Source organism: Scyliorhinus canicula, chromosome 17 (assembly GCF_902713615.1).
Source record: "Scyliorhinus canicula chromosome 17, sScyCan1.1, whole genome shotgun sequence".
In the NCBI taxonomy this organism is placed as follows: Eukaryota; Metazoa; Chordata; class Chondrichthyes; order Carcharhiniformes; family Scyliorhinidae; genus Scyliorhinus; species Scyliorhinus canicula.
The window spans coordinates 105,976,513-106,000,776 of record NC_052162.1 but is presented as its reverse complement, the minus strand read 5'-3'; the positions used below and the strand labels follow the sequence as shown (position 1 = coordinate 106,000,776).

Here is a 24,264-nt window from a genome sequence, read left to right as displayed (position 1 = left end):
TGCTGTTCGTGCATTAGCCCGATCTCCACTGCCATCGAGACAAACTGCTCCTCGTTTTCCCAAACCACCTCCCCCTTCGGCCCTCCAAGCCTGCGCCGACCATGCTGCCCGTCTAAACTAAAACATTCTACACTTCCGGGGTCCATATCTCACTATTCCCATCCTATTCATGTATGTGTCAAGATGCCTCGTAAATGTCACTATCGTCAATGCTTCCACCACCTCCTCCAGCAGCGAGTTCCAGGCACCCACTACCCTCTGTGTAAAAAACTTGCCTCGTACCTCTCCTCTAAACCTTGCCCCTCGCAACTTAAACCTATGCCCCTAGCAATTGACCCCTCTGCCCTGGGAAAAATTCTCTGACTATCCACTCTGTCTATGCCCCTCATAATTTTGTAGATCTCTATCAGGTCGTCCCTCAACCTCCGTCGTTCCAGTGAGAACAAACCGAGTTTATTCAACCGCTCCTCACAGCTAATGCCCTCCATACCAGGCAACACCCCGGTAAATCTTTTCTGCACCCTCTCTAAAGCCTCCACATCCTTCTGGTAGTGTGGCGACCAGAATTGAACACTACATTCCAAGTGTGGCCTAACTAAGGTTCTATACAGTTGCAACATGACTTGCCAATTTTTATACTCAATGCCCCGGCCAATGAAGACAAGCATGCCTTTTGCCTTCTTGACTATCTTCTCCATTTGTGTTGCTCCTTTCAGTGACCTGTGGACCTTTACACCTAGATCTCTCCGACTGTCAATACTCTTGAGGGTTCTACCATTCACTGTATATTCCCTACCTGTATTAGGCCTTCCAAAATGCATTACCTCACATTTGTCCGGATTAAACTCCATCTGCCATCCTCCGCCCAAGTCTCCAAGTGATCTAAATCCTGCGGTATCCTCTGACAGTTCTCACGCTGTCTGCAGTTCCACCAACCTTTGTGTCGTCCGCAGTTACTAATCAGACCAGTTACATTTTCCTCCAAATCCTTTATATATACTACGAATAGCAAAGATCCCAGCACTGATACCTGCGAAACATCGCTAGTCACAGCCCTCCAATAAGAAAAGCACACTTCCATTGCTACTCTCTGCCTTCTATCCATCTTGCCAGCTCACCTCTGATCCCATGTGACTTCACCTTTTGTACCAGTCTGCCATGAGGGACCTTGTCAAAGGCCTTACTGAAGTCCATATAGACAACATCCACTGCCTTACCTGCATCAATCATCTTTGTGAACTCATTGCAAAATTCTTATCAAGTTAGTGAGACATGACCTCCCCTTCACAAAACTGTGCTGCCTCTCGCTAATACGACCACTTGCTTCCAAATGGGAGAAGATCCTGTCTCGAAGAATTCTCTCCAGTAATTTCCCTACCACTGACGTAAGGCTCACCGGCCTGTAGTTCCCTGGATTATCCTTGCTACCCTTCTTAAACAAAGGAACAACATTGGCTATTCTCCAGTCCTCCGGGACATAGAAACATGGGGCAGCACCGTAGCATTGTGGATAGCACAATTGCTTCACAGCTCCAGGGTCCCAGGTTCGATTCCGGCTTGGGTCACTGTCTGTGCGGAGTCTACGCATCCTCCCCGTGTGTGTGTGGGTTTCCTCCGGGTGCTCCGGTTTCCTCCCACAGTCCAAAGATGTGCAGGTTAGGTGGATTGGCCATGATAAATTGCCCTTAGTGTCCAAAATTGCCCTTAGTGTTGGGTGGGGTTACTTGGTTATGGGGATAGGGTGGAGGTGTTAACATAAGAACATAAGAACATAAGAACTAGGAGCAGGAGTAGGCCATCTGGCCCCTCGAGCCTGCTCCGCCATTCAATGAGATCATGGCTGATCTTTTGTGGACTCAGCTCCACTTTCCGGCCCGAACACCATAACCCTTAATCCCTTTATTCTTCAAAAAACTACCCTTGGGTAGGGTGCTCTTTCCAAGAGCCGGTGCAGACTCGATGGGCCGAATGGCCGCCTTCTGCACTGTAAATTCTATACTACTTAGAATATACAAGGAGGAGGTCAATCGGCCCTTCGTGCCTGCTCCGCCATTTATTAGGATCATGGCTGCTCATCAAGTTCAATACTTTGATTCAGTATTCTCCCCATATCCCTTGATCCCTTTATCCCCAAGAGCTATATCTAATTCCTTCTGGAAATTGCACAATCTTTTAGCCTCGACCTTTCGTGGTAGTGAATTCCACAGATTCACCATTCTCTGGGTGAAGAAATTTCTTCTCACCTCAGACCAAAACCCTTATGCTCAAACTATGACCCCGGTTCTGGACTCCCCCACCACCGGGAACATTCTTTCTGAATCTACCCTGTCTAATCCAGTTAGAATAATATAATAATAATCTTTATTGTCACAAGTGGGCTTACATTAACACTGCAATGAAGTGACTGTGAAAAGCCCACCACATTTTGGCGCCTGTTCGGGTACACAGAGGAAGAATTCAGAATGTCTAAATTACCTAACAGCACGTCTTTCGGGACTTGTGGGAGGAAACCAGAGCACCGAGAGGATACCCACGCAGACACAGGGAAAACGTGCTGACTCCACACAGACAGTGACCCAACCCGGGAATCAAACCTGGGACCCTGAAGCTGTGAAGCAACAATGCTACCGACTGTGCGACCACGCCTCCCATAACTGTATAGGTTTCTATGACATCCCCTCTCTATCTTTGTCTCTCCTCATATGACAGTCCCGCCACCTCAGGAATCAGTCTGGTAAAACTACAGCCCTTCGCTGCACTTTCTCCATACCAAGAACAGATAAGGACACCACATTTGCATACCAACGCCCTGTACAATTTCAGGAAAATTCCGGTTTGCCATTCATATATTCTAATCTCTTTATGTGCCACTATCAGCACTTTTCTGAGCCTTAATGACCCCTATTATATTCCTGATGCACAATCAATGGACACGAAACGTAGAAGAAGTCCGAACGATAGGCTTTAATGCACAAGAAGTGTGCCCGGCAGCAGACGTACAGAAGAAAGGCCGACTGCCGGGAAGCATAGGGTTCTTATATCCCGCCTCGTAGGCGGAGCTACCTACCTCTCAGCCGATTGGCTGAGAGGCACATGACTTACCCGGGTCAATGGGCAGCGAGTCCTCTGCACCAATAGCAGCTCACTTCCAGGTACCGTAATACCCCTAGTCATACTATCACAATTCCTTTTGTCTTTCTGTCCACAACATCAATCTCCACCTATCGCTGGCCCCAATGCAGCCCCCCCTCCACTCAACCCCCTCTTGCCCACCACAAAAGTATAAATCTGGTCCTATTCCAGTTCTCTCCAGCTTTGACAAAGTCATCCAGACTCGAAACGTTAACTAACTTCTCTCTCCACAGATGCTGTCAGACCAGCAGAGATGATCTTGTATTTCTGTTTTTGTTTCAGATTCCAGCATCCACAGTAATTTGCGACCATCCCGATCCCTGTACTCAAATCCCCTTGTAATGAAGGGCAATATACCATTTGCTTTCTTTAATGCCTGCCATACCTGTGTGCCTACTTTCAGCGACTGATGTCAAAGACACCAAAGTTTCACTGAATATCCACCTCTCTCAATTTACACCAATTCAAATAGTACTTATGTTCTTATGTTTTCTACTAAAGCGGACAACACATTTATCTACATTATACTGCATCTGCCATACTTATCCCCACTCATTCAGCCTTCACAATGTTTAAAAATTGTTATTATTCATTTACGGGCTGCGGGTGTCGCTGTTCAGGCTGTGGACCAGAAAATAAGATAGATCTCATAGACCTAGAAACCACCCCCCAAAAAAACCTCCTTCTGAGCCAAGCGGATAAAAACCTGGAGCCAGAAGGGGGCATCCTTTCAGCCGAGTGTACGCAGCACCATCCCGAACTTAACCTCCCCCAATAGATGGAGGTGGGGGCATAAGAGCTCCATGGGGAGGTAGGGCGGGATCTTTGATAGAATGAGCCTAAGAGCGGTGGCCTCCAGCCACATGGGCCCCACCCACCTTGAGCCCCTTTTCAAGGACAAGGTGGACTGCGCGCTCGGCATAAAAAATGTATATGTCCTTCCCATACATTCTGGAGGCGGGCACGATGGTCAAAGGGCTAACGACCCCAGCCATTACACGTAAGCAACACTTGAACAGATATTGTAGGATGGGCGGAGCATTTGATGCCCTCGCTGCCCCATGAACAGACAGAAGGCTGACAGGGCAGCAGGAACGGTGGAGGTCTCAGAGGCTATCACCCTCGCATAGGTGGCCTTTGAGCGTCCTGCCACCAGCTAGATGGTGACACCATTTGGCGATCGTCGAGCCCACTCCGATATGGCGACAAATGGGGGGGGGGGGGGGGGGCAAACATATTCCTCCCCCACCCTTGGATAGGTAACCGTACAACACCAGGTTAAAGTCCAGCACGTTTGTTTCAAACACGAGCTTTTGGAGCACTGCTCCTTCCTCACCTAGGAGCAGTGCTCCGAAAGCTCGTGTTTGAAACAAACCTGTTGGACTTTAACCTGGTGTTGTAAGACTTCTTACTGTGTTCACCCCAGTCCAACGCCGGCATGTCCACATCCCGGATAGGTAAGTGGAGGGGCGAGGAAGGGCAAGAAAAGAGAACCAGGAATGTAGAGGGAGGGGTGGCCACAGGAGGATGGGTCACCGTGGCTATCTGGTGCCCCTAAGGAGAGTGTTGGCTGGAGAGAAAAAAAACTCCCGTCCAGCGGTTGGGTGGGAGGGGGAGAGGAAATGATCTTTAGCCCAGGAAAGGTCGGACAAGGGCGCAGTCCGTCCTCTCCCATCAGGCAGGCAGTCGGGCAGCCAGGTCGGGGTAGCTGAAAACCTCACTTCCACGTCCTTCACTCCTGCTGTCCCCCTTATTGGAGGAGCGAGCGGAAGCGGCTGGTCCTCCAACCAATCAGAGTGAATGAGGGGGTGAGGCCGGGCTGGGGTCTGGAGCATGCGCAGTGGGAGTAATGGCGACGGGGCGATGTTGATGTGGTGCGGAATCAGTAAGTGAGTGCAATGACGGGACGTAGGGAGCAATGGATGTGGCCGGTGGGCGGAAAGTCTTCGTAAACATGTTCTGTTTGCAAACTTCGAAAAAGAACTTCGCAGCCCTTCGTTCACACATAGCAGGGGCCACAGTTTTTTTTCCCGGAGATACAGACCCGAGTTCACGGCCGATATGGCAATGGTGGATAATGAGCAGCGTGGCGCATGCGTGGTGGCCATCTCTGTGCGGGGTGATGTGCAGTAGCGAACAGCTATGTTTATTTGGGCCAATGTTCTTCAATCTTTTAGATTCACAGAATAATACAGCACACCCTTCGGCCGATCGAGTCTGCACTGACGCATGAAAAACACCTGACCTGCCTACTTAATCCAATTTGCCAGCTCTTGCCCCTTGACATGCCAAGTGCTCATCCAGATACTTTTTAAAAGATGCGAGGCAACTTGCCTACCACCTTCCCTGATGTGGAGATGCCGGCGTTGGACTGGGGTGAGCACAGTAAGAAGTCTTATAACACCAGGTTAAAGTACAACAGGTTTGTTTCAAACACGAGCTTTCGGAGCGCAGCTCCTTCCTCAGGTGAAGGAGCTGCTCTCCGAAAGCTCGTGTTCGAAACAAACCTGTTGGACTTTAACCTGGTGTTGTAAGACTTCTTACTGTGACCACCTTCCCAGGCAATGCATTCCAGACTATCACCACCCTCTGGTGGATTTCCTCAAATCCCCCTAAACCCCCTGCCCCTCACTTTGAACATGTGTCCCCTTGTAACTGATCATTCAGCTAAGGGGAACAGCTGCTCCCCGTCTACCCTGACAATGTCCCTCATAATCTTGTACATCTTGATCAGGTCATCCCTCAATCCTTTCTTCGCCAGCAAAAACTAATCAAGCATATCAAACCTGGTGAATCGCCTCTGTACCCCCTCCAGTGCAATCACATCCTTTCTCTAATGTGGCAACCAGAATTGCACGCAATACTCCAGCTATGGCCTCACCAAAGTTCTACACAACTCCAACATGACCTCCCTGCTTTTGTAATCTATGTCTCGAATGATAAAGGTAAAGGCAAGTGTCCCACATGCCTTTTTCACCACCATATTAACCCACCCTTCTGCCTTCAGAGACCTGTCGCAAACAATCTAAGGTCCCTTTGTTCCTCGGAACTTCCCAGTGTCATGCCATTCATTGAATACTTCCTTGTCACATTACTCCTTCCAAAGTGTTTTACCTCACACTTTTCAGGGTTAAATTTCATCAGCCACTTTTCTGCCCATTTGACCATCCTGTCTATATCTTCCTGTCACCTACGACTCTCAACTTCACTGTTGACCCGGCAAATTCTTTGTGTCATCCGCAAACTTACTGATCCTACCTCCCACGTAGTCATTTATATAAATGAAAATAATAGGGGGCCCAGCACAGATCCCTGTGGTGCACCACTGGATACTGGCTTCCAGTCACTAAAGCATCCGTCTGTCATCACCCCCTGTCCCCTACAGCTAAGCCAATTTTGAAACCACCTTATCAAATCACCCTGTATTCCATGTGCATTTGCCTTCTTGATAAGTCTCCCATGTGGGACCTTGTCAAAGGTTTGCTGAAATCCATGTAAACTGAGTCAATTGCACTACCCTCATCTGCACACCTGGTCACATGCTCAAAAAATTAAATCAAATTTATTAGGCAATACCTCCCTCTGACAAAGCCTGATCAAACCTTGCCTCTCCAACTGGAGGTAGATTCTCTCCTTCAGAAGTTTCGCCACCACTGACATGAGACATACTGGTCTGTAGTTCCCTGGCTTATCTCTACAACTTTTCTTAATAGTGAGACCACATTAGCTGTTCTAATCATAGAAAGATTACGGTTGAGAGAGAGACCATTCTGCCTGCCCTGACCATTATTTATTGTTATAAAACCATAAATACCTCAATAAAATGTTTTTCTTTAAAATAGTCTGCCCTAACCAAAGAATGGAAATAAATTGGCCGCTCTTTAATGCCATTTTCCAACACCTGGCCTGCAGTCCTTGCAGGTTAAATGTGTAGGTTAGGTGGTTTGGCCATGCTAAATTGCCTCTTAAGTCCAGAGTGGGACTACTGAGATTGGGTGCGGAATTGGACTTATTTGGGTGCTCTTCCGGAGAGTCAATGCAAACACGATTGGGCAAATCTGCACTGTCGGGATTCTATGGTTACAGCACTTCAGATGCTGATCCAGGGACATCTTAAATGGATTGAGAGTTTCAGCCTTAACCAGCTTCTTGGGCACTGAATTCCAGACCGCTCGTACCCTCTGGGAACTTTTCCCTCAAATCGCTCTACTGGGGAAAGCAATTCTTTGCTGACCATGGCCATCATAATTTTGTACACTGCAGTTCGGTCACTCCTTTTCTTTCTTTGTTCTCAGTAAACCAACCCTGGCCTGTACAATCTCCCCTTATAGCTGCAATTTCCACACCCTGCAACAATCTTGTAAACATCCTCTGCACTCTCTCAAGAATAATTATATTCTGTCTGTAATGTGGTGACCAGAACTGTATGCAAAACTCAGCTGTGGCCTAAACCGTGTTTTATACAGTTGCACATTGCAATCCTGCTTTTGTATTCAATACATTGGCCAGTAGTATAAAGCATTCCATATGCTTTCTTGACCACCTTGTCTGCCTGTCCTATCATGTTCAAGGACCTGTAGACCTGCACATCAAGATCTTGCATTTCCTCAACCCCTCTCAATCTCTTCCCACTTATTGAGTAGTCCCTTGCTTTGTTTGCCCTCCCCAAATCCATTAGCTCACACATTTCCAGATTGAAGTGCTTATGGCAGTTGTGAGGTAGAAAATGCAGTTGGTAACCAAGAGGAACACAAAAATCACATTAGAAAAGAAAATCTGGATTATGAGAAGAGATTGGCAGCCAAAATAAAATGTAATCCCAAAGTCATATCCCATAGGCATATGAATAGTAAAGGGTGGTAAAAGGAGAAATGGGGCTGATTAGGGACCTAAAATGGAGGCAAGGGGCTAGGCTAAGTTATTGAAACAACACTTTCCATCTGTCTTTACCAAGGAAGTAGATGCCACCAAGGACATGGTGCCAGACAAGGAAACTCTATTCTTGAAGGGTTCAAAATTAATCAGGAGGAAGTGTTGAATAGACTGTTGGTACTGAACGTTGACAAGACATTGAGACCAGATGAGATGCATCCAATGATATTGAAAGAAGGAAGTGAGAATGTAAATTGCAAGGGCACTGGAATTGATTTTCCAGGTATCACAAGACTCGGGGGACAGTAAAATTCATACAGTGCAGAAGGAGGCCATTTAGCCCATTGATTCTGCACCGACCCTCTGAAAGAGCACCGTACATAGACCCGCTCCCCCGTCCAATCCCAACCTACCCTGTACATTTTTGGACACTCGGGCAATGTTTAGCATGGCCAATCTGCATAATCTGCACATCTTTGGACTGTGGGAAAAAACTGGAGCACACAGACATGGGGAGAAAGTGCAAACTCCATGCAGACATGGGGAGAAAGTGCAACCTCCACACAGCCAGTCACCCAAGGTCGAAAGTGAACCCTGATCTCTGGCGCTGTGAGGTGACAGTGCTAACTACTGTGTCACCGTGCCACTGGAGTATGGTAAATATGCGCTTGTTTTTACAGTACCCAATTAATTTTTTCCAATTAAGGAGCAATTTAGCATGGCCAATCCACCTACCCTGCACATCTTTGGGTTATAGGGGCGAAACCCATGCGAACACGGGGAGAATGTCCAAACTCCACATTGACAGTGACCCAGAACCGGAATCGAACCTGGGACCTCGCCACCGTGAAATGTTAAGCACTTGTTGAAAAAAGGTTGCAAAGATAGCTCCAGTAATTACAGCCCAATCACTTTATAATCAGTGGTGGACAAATGTCTAGAAACAATTATTCAGGATGGGGTTAGTAATCATATGGGAAAATGTGGGTTGATTTAGAAAAGCCAGTATGAATCTCGAAAGGAGAAATTGTACTTAACTAACTTGCTGGGGTTTTTTGAGGTGATTATAAAAGGGGTCAACAAGGTAATGATATTGATGTGATGCACATAGACTTTCAGAAGGCATTCGATACAGTGCCACACAATAGACCTCTGAAAAAAGTTATAGCTTGTGGAATAAAAGGGCCAGTAGTAATATCAATAAAAAATGGACTGAATAATAGGAAGCAGAGAGTAATGGTCAATGTATATTTTTTGCGCTGGAGGAATGTTTGTAGTGGTGTACCCCAGCGGTTGATATTGGGACCCTTGCTTTTCCGGATACATGTTAATGGTCTAGATCTTGCTGTGCAAGGGACAGTTTCAAAATTTATGGAAACACAAAATTTGGAATTATTGTAAACTGTGAAGAGGACAGTGCAGAACTTCAAAAATACATAGATAAGTTGGTGGAGTGGGCAGATAGGTAGCAGATGAAGTTCAATGTGGATAACTGAGGTAATGCATTTTGGTCAGATGAACATGGAGAGACAGTAAAAAATCCCTAAATGTGTCAAGGAGCAGAGGGACGTGGGTGTTTGGATCATTGAAGGTGTTAATTTGGACCTTGTCAGATGCTTTACTGAAATCGATGAAGACAATATCCACTGCACTCCCCTCATTAATCCTCCGAGTTACTTCTTCCTACATTTGTATTAAGTTAATTAGACACAATCCACTCTAAACAAATCCATGCTGACTATGCCTGATCAATCCATGCCTTTCTACAAACTTTATTGGGGGCAAGTGCAGTAAAGCACGTGCGCGGTCGCCATGTTTATTGGGGGACTATTCTTCAATCTTTTCAGTGACAAAATGGGAACAACTTGTCCACCAAACTGCATCACACTTTAAATTACAATGTCTTATTAATGAGGCAGAACAATGATATATGGCCAAGTCAGTGACAATAATTTGTATTTGTGCCTTTATCAGAATAAAACTTTCCATGTCATTTCACAGAAATGTTACAAAGTAATGGTTGTCACATAAGGAGCAATTAGGGCAGGTGATCGAAAGCTTTGTTAAAAAGGGAGGTTTTAAAGAGAATCTTAAATGAAGAAAGTGAGGTGGAGAGGGTTAAGGAGGAAATTCCAGAGCTTGTGGCCCAGCTAAAAGAACAGCCATCAATGGTGGAGCGCTTAGTATCATTAATGTTCAAGAGGCTGGAATTAGATGCTAGAGATCGAGGAGAATGCAGAGATAGGGATGGTCAGTGATGTGGAGGAAAATAAGGATGAGAATTTTAGTATTCCTCTGGCGGCATGGTAGAACAGTGGTTAGCATTGCTGCCTGACAGCGCCAAAGACCTGGGTTCAGTTCCGGCCTTGGGTAAACGTCTTATGTAGAGTTTAAACTTTCTCCCCATGGTTCTGCAAGGGATGCCTTTCCAGGTCAGTGAGCTTAGGGGTGATGGGTGATCAAGACTTGGTGTGAGTAAACACACGGGTAGAGTTTTGGATGACCTCAAAATTACAAGAATGTTGAATGTGGGAGGCTGGTCTGTGGGTGAGTGTGTGTTATGATAGTTAAGTCTAGAAGTAGTTGGTGGCTAAACAGTTTTAAGCGGGAACAGAAGACAATGGGCTGGATTCTCCTTCAGCGGATCCCCCATTTCGCCGGCAGCGCACTCACATCCACGGATTTCCCGACAACGTGGGGATGCCCACAATGGGAATCCCCATTGGCTGGCTGCTGGGATGGAGTATCTTCAGTCTTCCAAGTGTTTAAATGCAGGAAATTTCTGTTCATCCAGTACTGGGCATCAGAAAAGTCAGGACAGTGTGTGACCGGAGGTGATGGTGCTCATATACACCCGCTATCCTGGTCCTTACGGGTGTGGAGATTTGGGAGATTCTGTCAGAGTTCTGGCCAAACTGAAGTTATATAAAATTATTATTCTTCACCTCTCTATCCTGTCACAGAGGACAGAGTCTTGTGTAGGCCCAGACCGGGTGGCAGGTTCCCGACCCCAAAGGACATTAGTGAACCGTTTAGGTTTTTACAAGAATCCAGCAGCTTTCATGGACCCAAACATTACCAGGTTCATTCAGCTCAATCTCACAATCTGCTTTGTGTTTTTGTGGGGGTCTCTCACTCCCTTTTTTCTTTTTTAAATCAATTTCACAGGGTATTAGAAGGCGACGATTTCCAGTCGGGAAACTGAAACCAAACATCACATCAGTATCTGACAGAGATTCTCAATTGCATCAGGACCTGAGGATCATCAGCCTTCGAAAATGGCAAGAAAAAGCATTGATGATACTGGGGTGAGTCTGTGGAAATGTGAGGACTGTGGAAAGGGATTCAATTACCCATCAGAGCTGGAAACCCATCGGCGTATTCACACTGGGGAGAGACCGTTCACCTGCCCCGAGTGTGGGAAAGGATTCACTCAGTCATCTAACTTACTGAAACACCAGCGAGGTCACAATGATAAGAAACATTTTAAATGTTCGGACTGCGGGAAGAGCTTTAAAACTTCCTGGGAACTGAAATCCCATCAACGTGTTCACACCGACGAGAGGCCGTTCAGGTGCTCTCAGTGTGGGACTGGATTCAAGCGATCATCTCACCTCACTGTACACCAGCGAATTCACACTGGGGAGAGACTGTTCACCTGCGCCCAGTGTGGGAAGGGATTCATTTGTTCATCTAACCTGCTGACACACCAGCGGGTTCATACTGATGAGAGACCTTTTCAATGCCCAGACTGCGGGAAGTGCTTTAAAAGTTCAGAGGAACTGATGTCCCATCAACGTGTTCACACTGATGAGAGACCGTTCAGGTGCTCTCACTGTGGGACCGGGTTCAGGTGGTCTTCGCAACTCACCACACACCAGGAAATTCACACTGGGGCGAGACCGTTCACCTGCTCCCAGTGTGGGAAGGGATTCACTCGTTCATCCCACCTACTGACACACCAGCGAGTTCACACAGATGAGAGACCTTTTAAATGCCTAGACTGTGGGAAGTGCTTTAAAAGTTCCGGGAACTTGCTGACGCATCAACGTGTTCACACTGACGAGAAACCATTCAGGTGCTCTCGCTGCGGGTCAGGGTTCAAGACATTATCTCAACTCAGTGTGCACCAGCAGGTTCACACTGGGGAGAGACCATTCACCTGCTCCGAGTGTGGGAAGGGATTCACTCAGTCAGCCAACCTGCTGAATCACCAGCGAGTTCACACTAACGAGAGACCTTTCAAATGCCCAGATTGTGGTAAGTGTTTCAAAAGTTCCAAGGAACTGATGTCCCATCAACGTGTTCACACTGACGAGAAACCATTCACGTGCTCTCACTGTGGGACTGGATTCAGGTGGTCATCCCAACTCACTACACATCTGGAAATCCATACTGGGTAGCGACCATTCACCTGCTCCCAGTGTGGGAAAGAGTTCACTCAGTCATCCAACCTGCTGGCACACTAGCCAGTTCACAAGTAACCACAATGAATTTTGCTCTTATTCACATCCAGGACTGAATCATGTTCATTGTGGTCTGTTTCTGCTGACAATAATGTCCAGTCCAGTTTCAGTGGCTAATATTCTGCATAAATATAAAATAAATCAGCTTTGTGTTAAATATGAAATGTCTGGTGTCTTTTAATATCTCTGATGGAAGTTAGCTCCTTTTGAAGTTCTTTCCCTCTTCCCTGTCTCCTCCATCCTCACCAACAAGTGTGAGGAGCTCATGCAGCCTCTTTGTCACTCAGAATGAGACAATCTGATCAGCTGTCTCTGCTGCTTCTCTTCCTTCCACTACACCACTGGGACAAACTTTCTCTAAAGTTTCGTCTTGTCCAAACGCTGATCTCACATCTTTCTCTAATTTCTCTCCGATCTCCCCTCAGCACACATCTTATCCTTGAGACCCATATTCTGCTCTCTTGACCCTCTTCCCGCTAAATTGCTGATCATCCAACTTGCCCATGTTGGCTGTTATTAATTGTTCTCTCTCTCTTCTGGCACTCTCCTGAGAGAGACCCATTGGAAAAAAAACAACACTTGGTCCTATCGTCTTTCTAAACTACCACCCCTATCTCCACTCTCCCTTTTCTCTCCAAAGTCCCCGTACTTGGTGTCCCCCAAGGATCCATTTCAGATTCAATTTCAGGAAGCAATTCAGGTTCATTTAACAGTTTGGTCTGCAGCAATAAATCTTCATTCCCTGACTGACAAATGAACCCAGGCCATGGTGGTGAGAGCTTGAATCCTAACCACTAGACAACCTCAGAAGTTGGTTAACGAGATATTAACCTGCTGTATCCTGAGACTTTTAATTTTTGATCTCTTTCATCTGAAACTTGTTTCTCCTCCAAAATGACATGTTTAGATGGAACGCAAGTGACTTCTTCAGTCAATGACAACACTGATTGCTGTTCCCTGGAACATGAAATCGACAGTGAGATGGAATAGTCCCACATGCTCATTTGTAACATCAATTTCAAAAAAACAACCATGTCACAGCCATGTGACATTAACACTTCCCCAGGTTTTTAATGAGATTCTGCAAAATACCGTTCTGGAGAAATAGGCAAAAATTGGGATGCATATCATTTTATGATTATAATGATAGATTAATTTCTCGGCAGCATAGCTAAGGTTTTCAATAAATTGTACTTCCACGAAACAAGATTCTGTAGTGAAGGGGTTATACCTGTACAGCTCCCCGAACCAAAACCATTATCAAAACTCTGATCTGAATGTTCCCCAATTCAGGTTTATTACTGAATGTGAACTGACTATGGTATCGATCAAAATATTGAACATTTACTCTTCACAATTTCTTGGAAAACGTGCTCAGGGCTTTCTGCTGGCAGCGGGTATTTGGAGTGTGTAGGACTGGAATATTGCTGCTTTTCCCTGTCTCTCACACTGTGGAGCTGAGAAAGAGAGTAATTGATGGATTTGTTTGAATGGAATAATTTTATTGGTAAATGTTCAGTCTAACATTATAAGGCCTTTAACAAGGTATCATTCTGGAGGCTGCTAATTACGATAAGAGCCCATAGTGTTGGGGGCAAAATACTGGCATAGGTGGAGGATTGGCTGACAGACAGAAGGCAGAGAGTGGGGATTAGTGGGTATTTTTCAGGATGGCAGCCGGTGACTAGTGGTGTTCCGTAGGGGTCAATGTTAGGCCCACAACTATTCACGATGTACATTAATGATCTGGGGAAAGGAACTGACGGCATTGTTGCTAAATTTGCAGATTATACAAAGACATGCAGAGGGACAGATAGAGTTGAAGTGGGGAGGCTGCAGAAGGACATGGACAGGCTAGGAGAATGGGTAAATAAATGGAAGGTAAATTACAGTGTGGAAAAATTTGAGGTTATGAACTTTGGTAGGAAGAATAGAGACATAGACTATTTTCTAAAAGGGGAAAGGCTTCAGAAACCTGAAGCACAAAGGGACTGAGGAGTCCTAGATCAGGATTCTCTTCAGGTAAACATGCAGGTTCAGTTGGCAGTTAGGAAGGAAAATGGAATGTTAGCATTCATTTCGGGAGGGCTAGAATACAAGACCAGGGATGTACTGCTGAGGCTGTAAAAGGCACTGGGGAGACTCCATTTGGAATATTGTAAGCAGTTTTGGGCCTTGTATCGAAGGAGGGATGTGCTGGCTTTGGAGGGGGTCTAGAAGAAGTTCACAAGAATGATTACAAGAATGAAGGGCTTATCATATGAGAAATGGTTGAGGACTCTGGGTCTGTTCTGGGTGGAGTTTAAATGGGTGAGGGCGATCTCCTTAAAAAATACAGAATACTGAGAGGCCTAGATAGAGTGGACGTGAAGAAGATGTTTCCATTAATAGGAGAGACTAGAACCGGAGAGCACAGCTCAGATTAAAGGCATGATCCTTTAAAATGGAGATGAGGAAGAATTTATTCAGCCAGATGGTGATGAACATAGAACATACAGTGCAGAAGGAGGCCATTCGGCCCATCGTGTCTGCACAGACCCACTTAAACTCTCACTTTCACCCTATCACGTAACCCAATAACCCCTCTTAACCATTTTTGGTCACTAAGGGCAATTTATCATGGCCAATCCACCTAACTTGCACGTCTTTGGACTATGGGAGGAAACCGGAGCACCCGGAGGAAACCCACGCTGACACGGGGAGAACGTGCAGACTCTGCACAAACAGTGACCCAGCGGGGAATCTAGAACTCCTTGCCGCAGAAGGCTGAGGAGGCCAAGTCATTGAATATTTTTAAGTCAGAGATAGATAGGTTCTTGATTAATAAGGCGATCAGGGGTTATGGGGGGGAGGCAGGCGGATGGGGTTGAGAAACATCAGCCATGATCGAATGGCAGAGCAGACTAGATGGGCCAAATGACTGAATCCTGCTCCTATATCCTATGGTCTCATGAACATTATGTCCAACGTCTACAAGAGTGATTAATCTCCAGATACTATCTCATCCGTGTGAAGTTAACTCCACCAAATTATATAGCAACAATTTTGAGTCATCTACAAATTTAGCTGCCAGGTATGTGCTGCTCTCATCTCAGTCATTGATTCCATATATCCTGCCAATCTAATTTTTCTTTTCAAATCCCTCTATGACATTGCTCTCCCCTATTTCCAGCCTCACAGATGTTTGCATCTTTTTCCACAGACACACTTACATTTGGGTACTGATGAATCGAGTGACTGTCAGAGTTTGATCTGATCTTTTTTAACTTACTGGAGACTCAGCAGGTGAGAGGAACAAATGATCACACATACACGCGCGCACGCACACACTATCCATTCAGTAGCAATGCACAATCCATTTTGGTGACAAGTTTCAATTTCCTACAAACCTTCAGTTGATGAAATCATGACATACTGAAAACCCGCAGTAGATCTGGCAGACATTGTTTACATTTCAGATCTGTCACCTTTCATGGAAACTGCACTGTATCAGTTCACACTTCATGTTAACTCTGTTCTTGATCCACAGATATTTTGTGGTTTTATCTCATTAGATATTGGTGACTAACTTATTGTTATTTCCATCTCATCACAAATGGAAACATTGTCCACTTGTCTCCCCATCAAAATCGTTCATGTTCTGAAAGGCCTCACTCGAGTCGTTGCTAGCTCATTTCCAGACCAGAATGTTCAGCCAGTTCAATTTTTACATGAATTAACCATCCAGTTCTGGTATCACAGTACATTTTGATACAGTCACAACAGATGCAGCATTTGCTCTTTCACCTCTTTTCCCACATTCCAGGGACCCAAATACAATTTCCAGGTGACACAATTCGATTTACTTGTCCTTCTTGCAGCTTTCACTGTTCTACACTCAGGAGACTAAATCCAGATCAAGTGACTCCTTCGAGGAACATCACTATTCAATCTGGAAACGTGATTTTGAGCATTCATTTGATTTGATTTAATTTATTGTCACATTTACCGAAGTACAGTGAAAAGTACTTTTCTACAGCTGAGGGAATGTACACAGTACATACAGAGTAAACAAAAGAATAATCAACAGAGAACATTGACAAATGGTACATCGACAAACAGTGATTGGTTACAGTGCGGAACAAGGGGCCAAACAAAGCAAATACGTGAGCAAGAGCAGCATAGGGAGTCGTCAATAGTGTTCTTACAGGGAACAGATCAGTCTGAGGGGAGTCGTCGAGGAGTCTTGTAGCTGTGGGGAAGAAGCTGTTCCTATGTTTGGATGTGCGAGTCTTCAGACTTCTCTACCTTATGCCTGATGGAAGGATCTAGAAGAAGGCAATGCCTTGGTGGGAGAGGTCTCTGATAATGCTGTCTGCTTTCCTGAGGCAGCGAGAGGTGTAGACAGAATCAATGTGGGTGTGGCAAGCTTGTGTGATGCGTTGGGTTGAGTTCACCACACTGCAGTTTCTTACGATCTTGGACCGAGCAGTTGCCATACTAGGCTGTGATGCAGCTGGATAGGATGCTCTCTATTGCACATCTGTAGAAGTTTGTGAGAGTCAATGCAGACATGCCAAATTTCTTTAGCTTCCGCAGGAAGTAGAGACGTTGTTGGGCTTTGTTGACTGTTGCATCAACGTGAGTGGACCAGGACAGACTGTCTCAGCTGACCTTTCTGTCCTCTCAAACTATTCCTTTTCAGCGCAGTGGACCCTCACCTTTTGATCAGGTACTTTAAATCTTTTAGACACAATAATTATAATTCAGAAGGCGGCACGATGCACAGTGGTTAGCACTGCTTCCTCACGGCACTGAGGACCCAGGTTTGGCCCCGGGTCACTTTCAGTGTGGAGTTTGCATATTCTCCCCGTGTCTGCGTGGGTCTCACTCCCACAACCCAAAAGGTTATGCAAGATAGGTGGATTGGCCACACTAAATTGCCCCTTAATTGGAAAAAAAGAATTCATAACCAGTACTCCCTTTTTCAAATAGGATTTTTCCTCTAGATCAATGTCATGTTCTCTCTCCCGTCCCCTTAGTTTATTTATAAATGAAAATATTGAAATGTTTTACTATATTAGCTTGTGATGCTATTTCCCCTCACTGTTCAGTCCATATTCATGTGACCATGAAAACTTGATTGTTGTAAAAACCCAACTGGTTCCCTAATGTCTTTCAGAGAAGTGAAACTGGTCAGAGCTTCTACAAAACTCCAGCATCTATTGGGGAGCGGGGGTGGTGTTGAAGAGGTAAGGGAGAAGGGATGAAAGAGAGGGATTTTATACATCTGCAAGTCTACCAGAACTTTCTCAACATCTCCCAAAGCATCAAACCCGACCCCCTAGGTCCCCCCTAGGGAACAGGTATATGTGAACACCATCATCGCCACTGGCTGGAGTCATAGAATCACAGATTCCCTACAGTGCAGGAGGACGCCATTCAGCCCATCGACTCTGAACTGACCCTCTGAAAGAGCACCCTACCAAGGTCCACGCCACTGTCCTATCCCCGCAATCCCACCTCGTGGCAATTTTCCATGGCCACTCCATATGACCTGCACATCTTTTGACTGTGGGAGGAAACTGGAGCATCTGGAGGAAACCCATGCAGACACGGAGAGAAAATGAAAACTCCACAAATAGTTGCCTACGGTCGAAATCGAACCCAGGTCTCTGGCGTTACGAGGCAGCAGCGCTAGCCACTGTGCCGCCATACCTAGCAGAAAGGAGGATGATTACATAAAAGCATACATTGAAAATCGAAACAGGAGGCCATTCAGCCCTTCGAGCCTGCTCCACCAGTCTATGATCAGAAAATTGAATCACTGGTCCCATCTTGTCCCATTTGGTTTAGCTCAATAGGTTAGACAGCTGGTAGGTGATGCAGAACAAGGCCAGCAACGCGAGTTCAATTCCTGTACCAGCTGAGAATTCTGAATCCTCCCTCTGTGTACCTGAACAGGTGCCGGAATATGGCAACACGGGGCTTTTCACAGTAACCTCATTGCAGTGTTAATGTAAGTCTACTTGTGACAATAAAAATATTATTATTATTTCTCTTAATCCCTAAAGCCCCAAGAGCTAGATCTAATTCCTTCTTGAAATCGCACAACCTTTCTGGCTTCAACTACCTCCTGTGGTAGTGAATTCCAGATTCACCACTCTCTGGTGAAGAAATTTCTCCTCTCCTCAGTCCTAAAATATTTACCCATTATCCCCAAACTATGACCCCTAGTTCTGGACTCCACCCCCCCACCATCGGAAGATTCTTTTTGAATCTACCGCGTCTAATCCTGTTAGAATTTATGAGATTCTATGAGATCCCCTCTCACTCTTCTAAACTCCAACGAATATGATCCTAACCAGTTTAGTCTCATCATATGACAGTCCTGCCATCCCAGGTATCAGTCTGGTAAACCATCACTGCACTTCCTCCATGGCAAGAACATCCTTCCTCATATACGGACACCAAAACTGCACACAATACTCCCGGTGTGGCCTACCCAACGTCCTATACAATTTCAGTAAAAAATTCATATCCCTATACTCAAATCCTTTCACTATGAAGGCCAATATGTCATTTGGCTTCTTTACTGCCTGCTATACCTGCATGCTCATTTTCAGTGACTGATGCACAAGGACACCAAGATCTCACGGAGTATCCACCCCTCTAAATCCACCCCATTCAACTATTTTCACAGTAACTTCATTGCAGTGTTAATGTAAGTGTACTTGTGACAATAATAGATTATTATATTATAATAATCTGCTTTTCTATTTTTGCGACTGAAGTGGATAACTTCACAATTCTGCACATTACACTGCATCTTCCATGTGTCTGCCCACTCACTTAGCCTGTCCAAATCACACTGAAGAATCTCAGCATCCTCCTCACAACTCACCCTCCCACCTAATTTTATATCATCTGCAAATTTGGAGATAATACATTTAATTCCCTCATCCAAATCATTAATGTATCATGTGAATTAGCACAGAACTCTGCAGAACCCCACTAGTAACTGTCTGCTAATCAGAAAAAGACCCATTTATTCCAACCTTTTGCCTCCTGTCTGCTAACAGCTTTCTATCCATCTTAAGACACTACCCAATCCCATGAGCTTTAACTTTACATAGTAATCTGCTATGTGAGACTTGTCGAAAGCCTTCTAAACGTCTAAATAACCCATGTCCAGCGGTTCTCCCTGCTCAACTCTACTAGTTACATTTTCAAAGAATGCCAGTAGATTTGTCAAGCATGATTTCCCTTTCATAAATCCATGCTGGCTGTGTCTGGTTATACCACTGCTTTCAAAATGCTGTGCTATGAAATCCTTGATAATGGTCATGAGCAACTTTCCTAATACCAATGTTAGGCACACTGGTCAATAGTTCCCTGCTTTCGAGCAGCACGGTGGCGCAGTGGGTTAGCCTTGCTGCCTCACGGCACCAAGGTCCTAGGTTCGATCCCGGCTCTGGTTCACTGTCCGTGTGGAGTTTGCACATTCTCCCCGTGTTTGCGTGGGTTTTGCCCCCACCACCAAAGATGTGCAGCGTAGGTGGATTGGCCACTCTAAATTGCCCCTCAATTGGAAAAAATGAATTGGGTACTCTAAATTTAACGTTTTTTAAAAAAGAGTTCCGTTTTAGCTCTCCTCCCTTTTTGAATAGCGGACTTAGGTTAGCTATCCTCTAACCTGGAGGAACCATTCCAGAGTCGAAAGAATTTTGGAAAATAGCCATCAATGGATCTACTATTGGGAGAGCCACTTCTTTAAATACTCCGGGATGAAGATTACCAGGCCCTGGAGATTTATCTGCCTTCAATTCCATTAATTTCCCCAAAACCATTCCTCTACTAATAATAATCTTTAGTAGTGTCACAAGTACATTAACACTGCAATGAAGTGACTTTGAAAATCCCTTGTCTGTTTGGGTACACTGAGGGAGAATTCAGAATGTTCAGTTAACCTAACAAGCACGTCTTGTGGGAGGAAACCGGAGCACCCGGAGGAAACCCACGCAGACACGGGGGGAACATGCAGACTCCGCAGACAGTGACACAAGCTGGGAATCAAACCGGGGTCCCTGGCGCAATGATGCAACAGTGCTAACCACTGTGCTGCCAGATGCTGATTTCCTTTAGCTCCTCACGAAAACTTGTGTTTCCCAGAACGTCTGGTACATTATTCATGTCTTACTTTGTGAAGACAGAAGCAAAGTCCAAATTTAGTTCCTCAGCCATTTCTTTGATCACCATTATGAATTTCTCCATTTCTGACTGTAAGGGGTCTTTACATACCTGTATAAACTTTTACAGTCAGTTTTTATGTTCTCCACTGGCTTACTTTCACATTGAATTTTTCCCGTCTTAATCAATCCATTGGTCCACCTTTACTGAATTTTAAACTGTTCCCAATCCTCAGGTCTATTACTTTTCCTTACTAGTCTGTATGCTTTTTCTTTGAATCTAACACAATCTCTAATTTCCCTTGTAAGCCCTGGTTTGGCCACAGATCCCTTTCGACTCTTGCGCCAAATAGAAATAAACAACTTTGGGGTGGCGCAGTCATTAGCACTGCTGCCTACGATGCTGAGGGCCCAGGTTTGATCTTGGTCCTGGATCACTGTCCGTGTGGAGTTTGCAAATTCTCCCTGTGTCTGCGTGGGTTTCACCCCCACAAACCAAAGATGTGCAGAGTAGGTGGATTGGCCACACTAAATTGCCCCTTAATTGGAAAAAAATAATTGGCCACTCTAAATTTATTATAGAAAAACAGAATAAACAACTTTTGGAGTTCATCTATTCATTCCTTGAATGACTGCCATTGTCTGTCCACTGTCCTTCCTTTCAGTCATGTTTCCCAGTGCATCATAGAAAACTTATGCTTAATATCGTAATAGTATGCAGATGACCTGCTCCTCTACATTTCGGACCCACAGAGCAGCTTGGACGGGATCATTGCGCTCCTGAAAGAGTTTGGAACCTTCTCGGGCTACAAACTCAACCAGAGCAAAAGCGAGACCTTCCCAGTACACCCGCAGGTGGGGGGCAGCACTAACGGGACTGCCGTTTAAACAAGCCCGACACAAATTCCGCTACCTGGGGATCCAAATAGCCCATGACTGGAAAGGGATCCACAAATGGAACCTCACCAGTCTGACGGAGGAAGTAAAAATGGACCTGCAAAGATGGAACACACTCCCACTCTCCCTCGCGGGGAGAGTCCAGACGATCAAAAGGAACGTACTGCCCAGGTTCCTCTTCCTGTTTAGATCCATCCCGATCTACATCCCCAAGGTCTTTTTCAAAGCGCTGGACAAACTAATCATGGCGTTCGTATTGGGGGGTAAAAATGCTAGGATCCCAAAGAAGGTCCTACAAAAACCAAAATCCGGGGGGGGCTAGCCCTCCCAAACCTACAATTCTACCACTGGGCGGCAACAGCCGAGTGAGTAAGGGGATGGATACAGGAGCCAGAGGCCGAGTGGGTGCGCGCGGAGGAGGCCTCCTGCATGGGGACCTCCCTCCGGGCCCTCGCCACGGCAGCACTCCCATCCCCACCCAAAAAACACTCCAGCAGCCCGGTGGTGATAGCCACCCTCCAATCCTGGAACCAACTGCGGCAGCAATTTGGCCTGACCACAATGTCTGACAAAGCTCCCATCTGCAACAACCATAGGTTCACACCAGCACTGACTGACGCCACCTTCAAAAGGTGGAGGCAGGACGGAGGGACACTGACAGTCAGGGACCTATACACGGACGGCAGGATTGCAACACTGGACGAACTGACAGAGAAATTTCGGCTAGCCAGGGGGAACGAGCTACGGTATCTACAGCTCAAAAACGTCTTATGAAAGGAGACAAGGACGTACCCACAACCGCCACGACAGACACGACTGGAAGACCTACTGGACGCAAGTATCCTAGATAAAGGGAACTGTAGTGACATATACGACCGACTGACAGAAAGGGCCGACACCGTACTGGACGCAACAAGAAAGAAATGGGAGGAGGACCTGGGGATTGAGATAGGATGGGGACTCTGGAGCGAAGCACTGCATAGGGTCAACTCCACCTCTACGTGCGCAAGGCTCAGCCTGACACAGCTAAAAGTGGTACATAGAGCCCACCGAACAAGAACCCCTATGAGTAGGTTCTTCCCGGAGGTGGAGGATAGATGTGAACGGTGCCAAGTAGGCCCGGCCAACCACGCCCACATGTTCTGGTCTTACCCCAGACTGGTGGAGTACTGGACAGCCTTCTTCGAGGCCATGTCCAAAGTGGTGGGGGTGAGGATGGAGACATGCCCGATAGTGGCGGTCTTCGGGGTTTCAGACCAGCCAGATCTATTCCTGGGGAGGAGGGCGGACGCCCTTGCCTTTGCCTCCCTGATCGCCCGCCGTAGAATCCTGTTTGGCTGGCGGTCAGCAGCACCACCCAGAGCTGCAGACTGGCTGTCCGACCTCTCGGAATCTCTCCAAATGGAGAAAATCAAATTCTCCATCCGAGGGTCGGATGACGGCTTCCACAGAACGTGGGAGCCATTCACGCGACTGTTCCGGGACCTGTTTGAGGCCAACGAACAAGAGGAAGAATAGTCAGGTAGCCAAGAATCAGGGGAACTTAGTCAAGAATCAGGGGAAGGTAGCCAAGGCATGAAAGGGAGAGAGGGACTGGGAGGGAGGGAGGGATGGGGGGGCGGCTAAACCTGAAGAAAGAAAGGCGAACCACAGGGGGGGGGGGGGGGGGGATACAGCTGAACTTGAGGAGGGAGGGGGGACAGGAGAGGAGAACCAGTGGGATGGGGCGGGGGGCAGGGAAATGGGAGCCAGAAGGAAGGCACGGGGTGCCAAAACGTGCATGACATCTCCAGGAGCGGTGAACGAGGAGGTTGGGGATGGAGGGCGGGAGGAGCAGCGGAGGCGAGCGGGGGACGGTGGCGAGAGCCGTCCGGGAGAGGCGGGCGACAGCGGCACGCGACCCGGCCAGGTGTTGCACACTGTGGTTATCTCCCTGGCACCCAAATGTATATTTGCCCCCCCCAGTCCCTGCCACCCCTGCCCCCCCCCCCCTTCCCCCTACCCCACCCCCCCCGCAAACAGTCGCGTACGTACGTGGTGTAAATAATTCGGCCAGATGCACAGAGCTACCGCTGTCGAGCTGGTGCACAGTACCCCACCAGTTAGTCTATTTCATATTTTATCGTATTCTATGTTGGGGTGTGCCCTTCTCTTCTAAATATGTGTATATATATATATATATATAGATATATGTTTCTTATTCTGTGTTCATAACGGTAATTATACCTTGTTCAAAAAGCCAATAAAAACATTTATTTTTTAAAAATATCGTAATAGTTACGTTTACTGAGATTCAGGACCCTGGTCTCAGAATCAAATACCTCACTGTCCATCTTGATAAAGAATTATTTCATATTATGGTCACTCATTGGCAAGGGTTCTCTCACAACTAGATTGCCAAACTATCATTTCTCAATGCACAACACCCAGTCCAAGATGGCCTTGTTGGTTCTTCAATACATTGGTCCAGAAAACCATACACTCCAGAAATTCCTCCTCTATTGTGGAGGGAATAGAAGGATGCTCACTGATGAAGCAGCTGATGATGGTTGGGCCTAGGACACTACCCTGTGGAATTCCTTCAGTAATGTCCTGAGATTGAGACAACTGACATTGAATAACCACAACTAGGTTATTCAATGTCAGTTGTCTCAATCTCAGGACATTACTGCAGGAATTCCACAGGGTAGTGTCCTAGGCCCAACCATCCTAGGGGGGCCTCACGGTAG

The 24,264-nt window shown here is 46.3% G+C and overlaps 1 protein-coding gene across 1 annotated transcript in view; it reads left to right on the top strand.

Annotated features, from left to right (window-relative positions):
- Positions 1-4,974: 4,974 nt before the first annotated feature.
- The window catches only part of LOC119951503 (zinc finger protein 850-like), a 33,713-nt gene continuing 14,423 nt past the window's right edge, over positions 4,975-24,264 (top strand). The window contains exons 1-3 of the mRNA XM_038774709.1: positions 4,975-5,554; positions 11,173-12,406; positions 13,637-13,703. Coding sequence (XP_038630637.1) covers positions 11,283-12,406; positions 13,637-13,703 — 1,191 coding nt within the window. The 5' untranslated portion in view covers positions 4,975-5,554; positions 11,173-11,282. The remainder of the gene's footprint in view (positions 5,555-11,172; positions 12,407-13,636; positions 13,704-24,264) is intronic.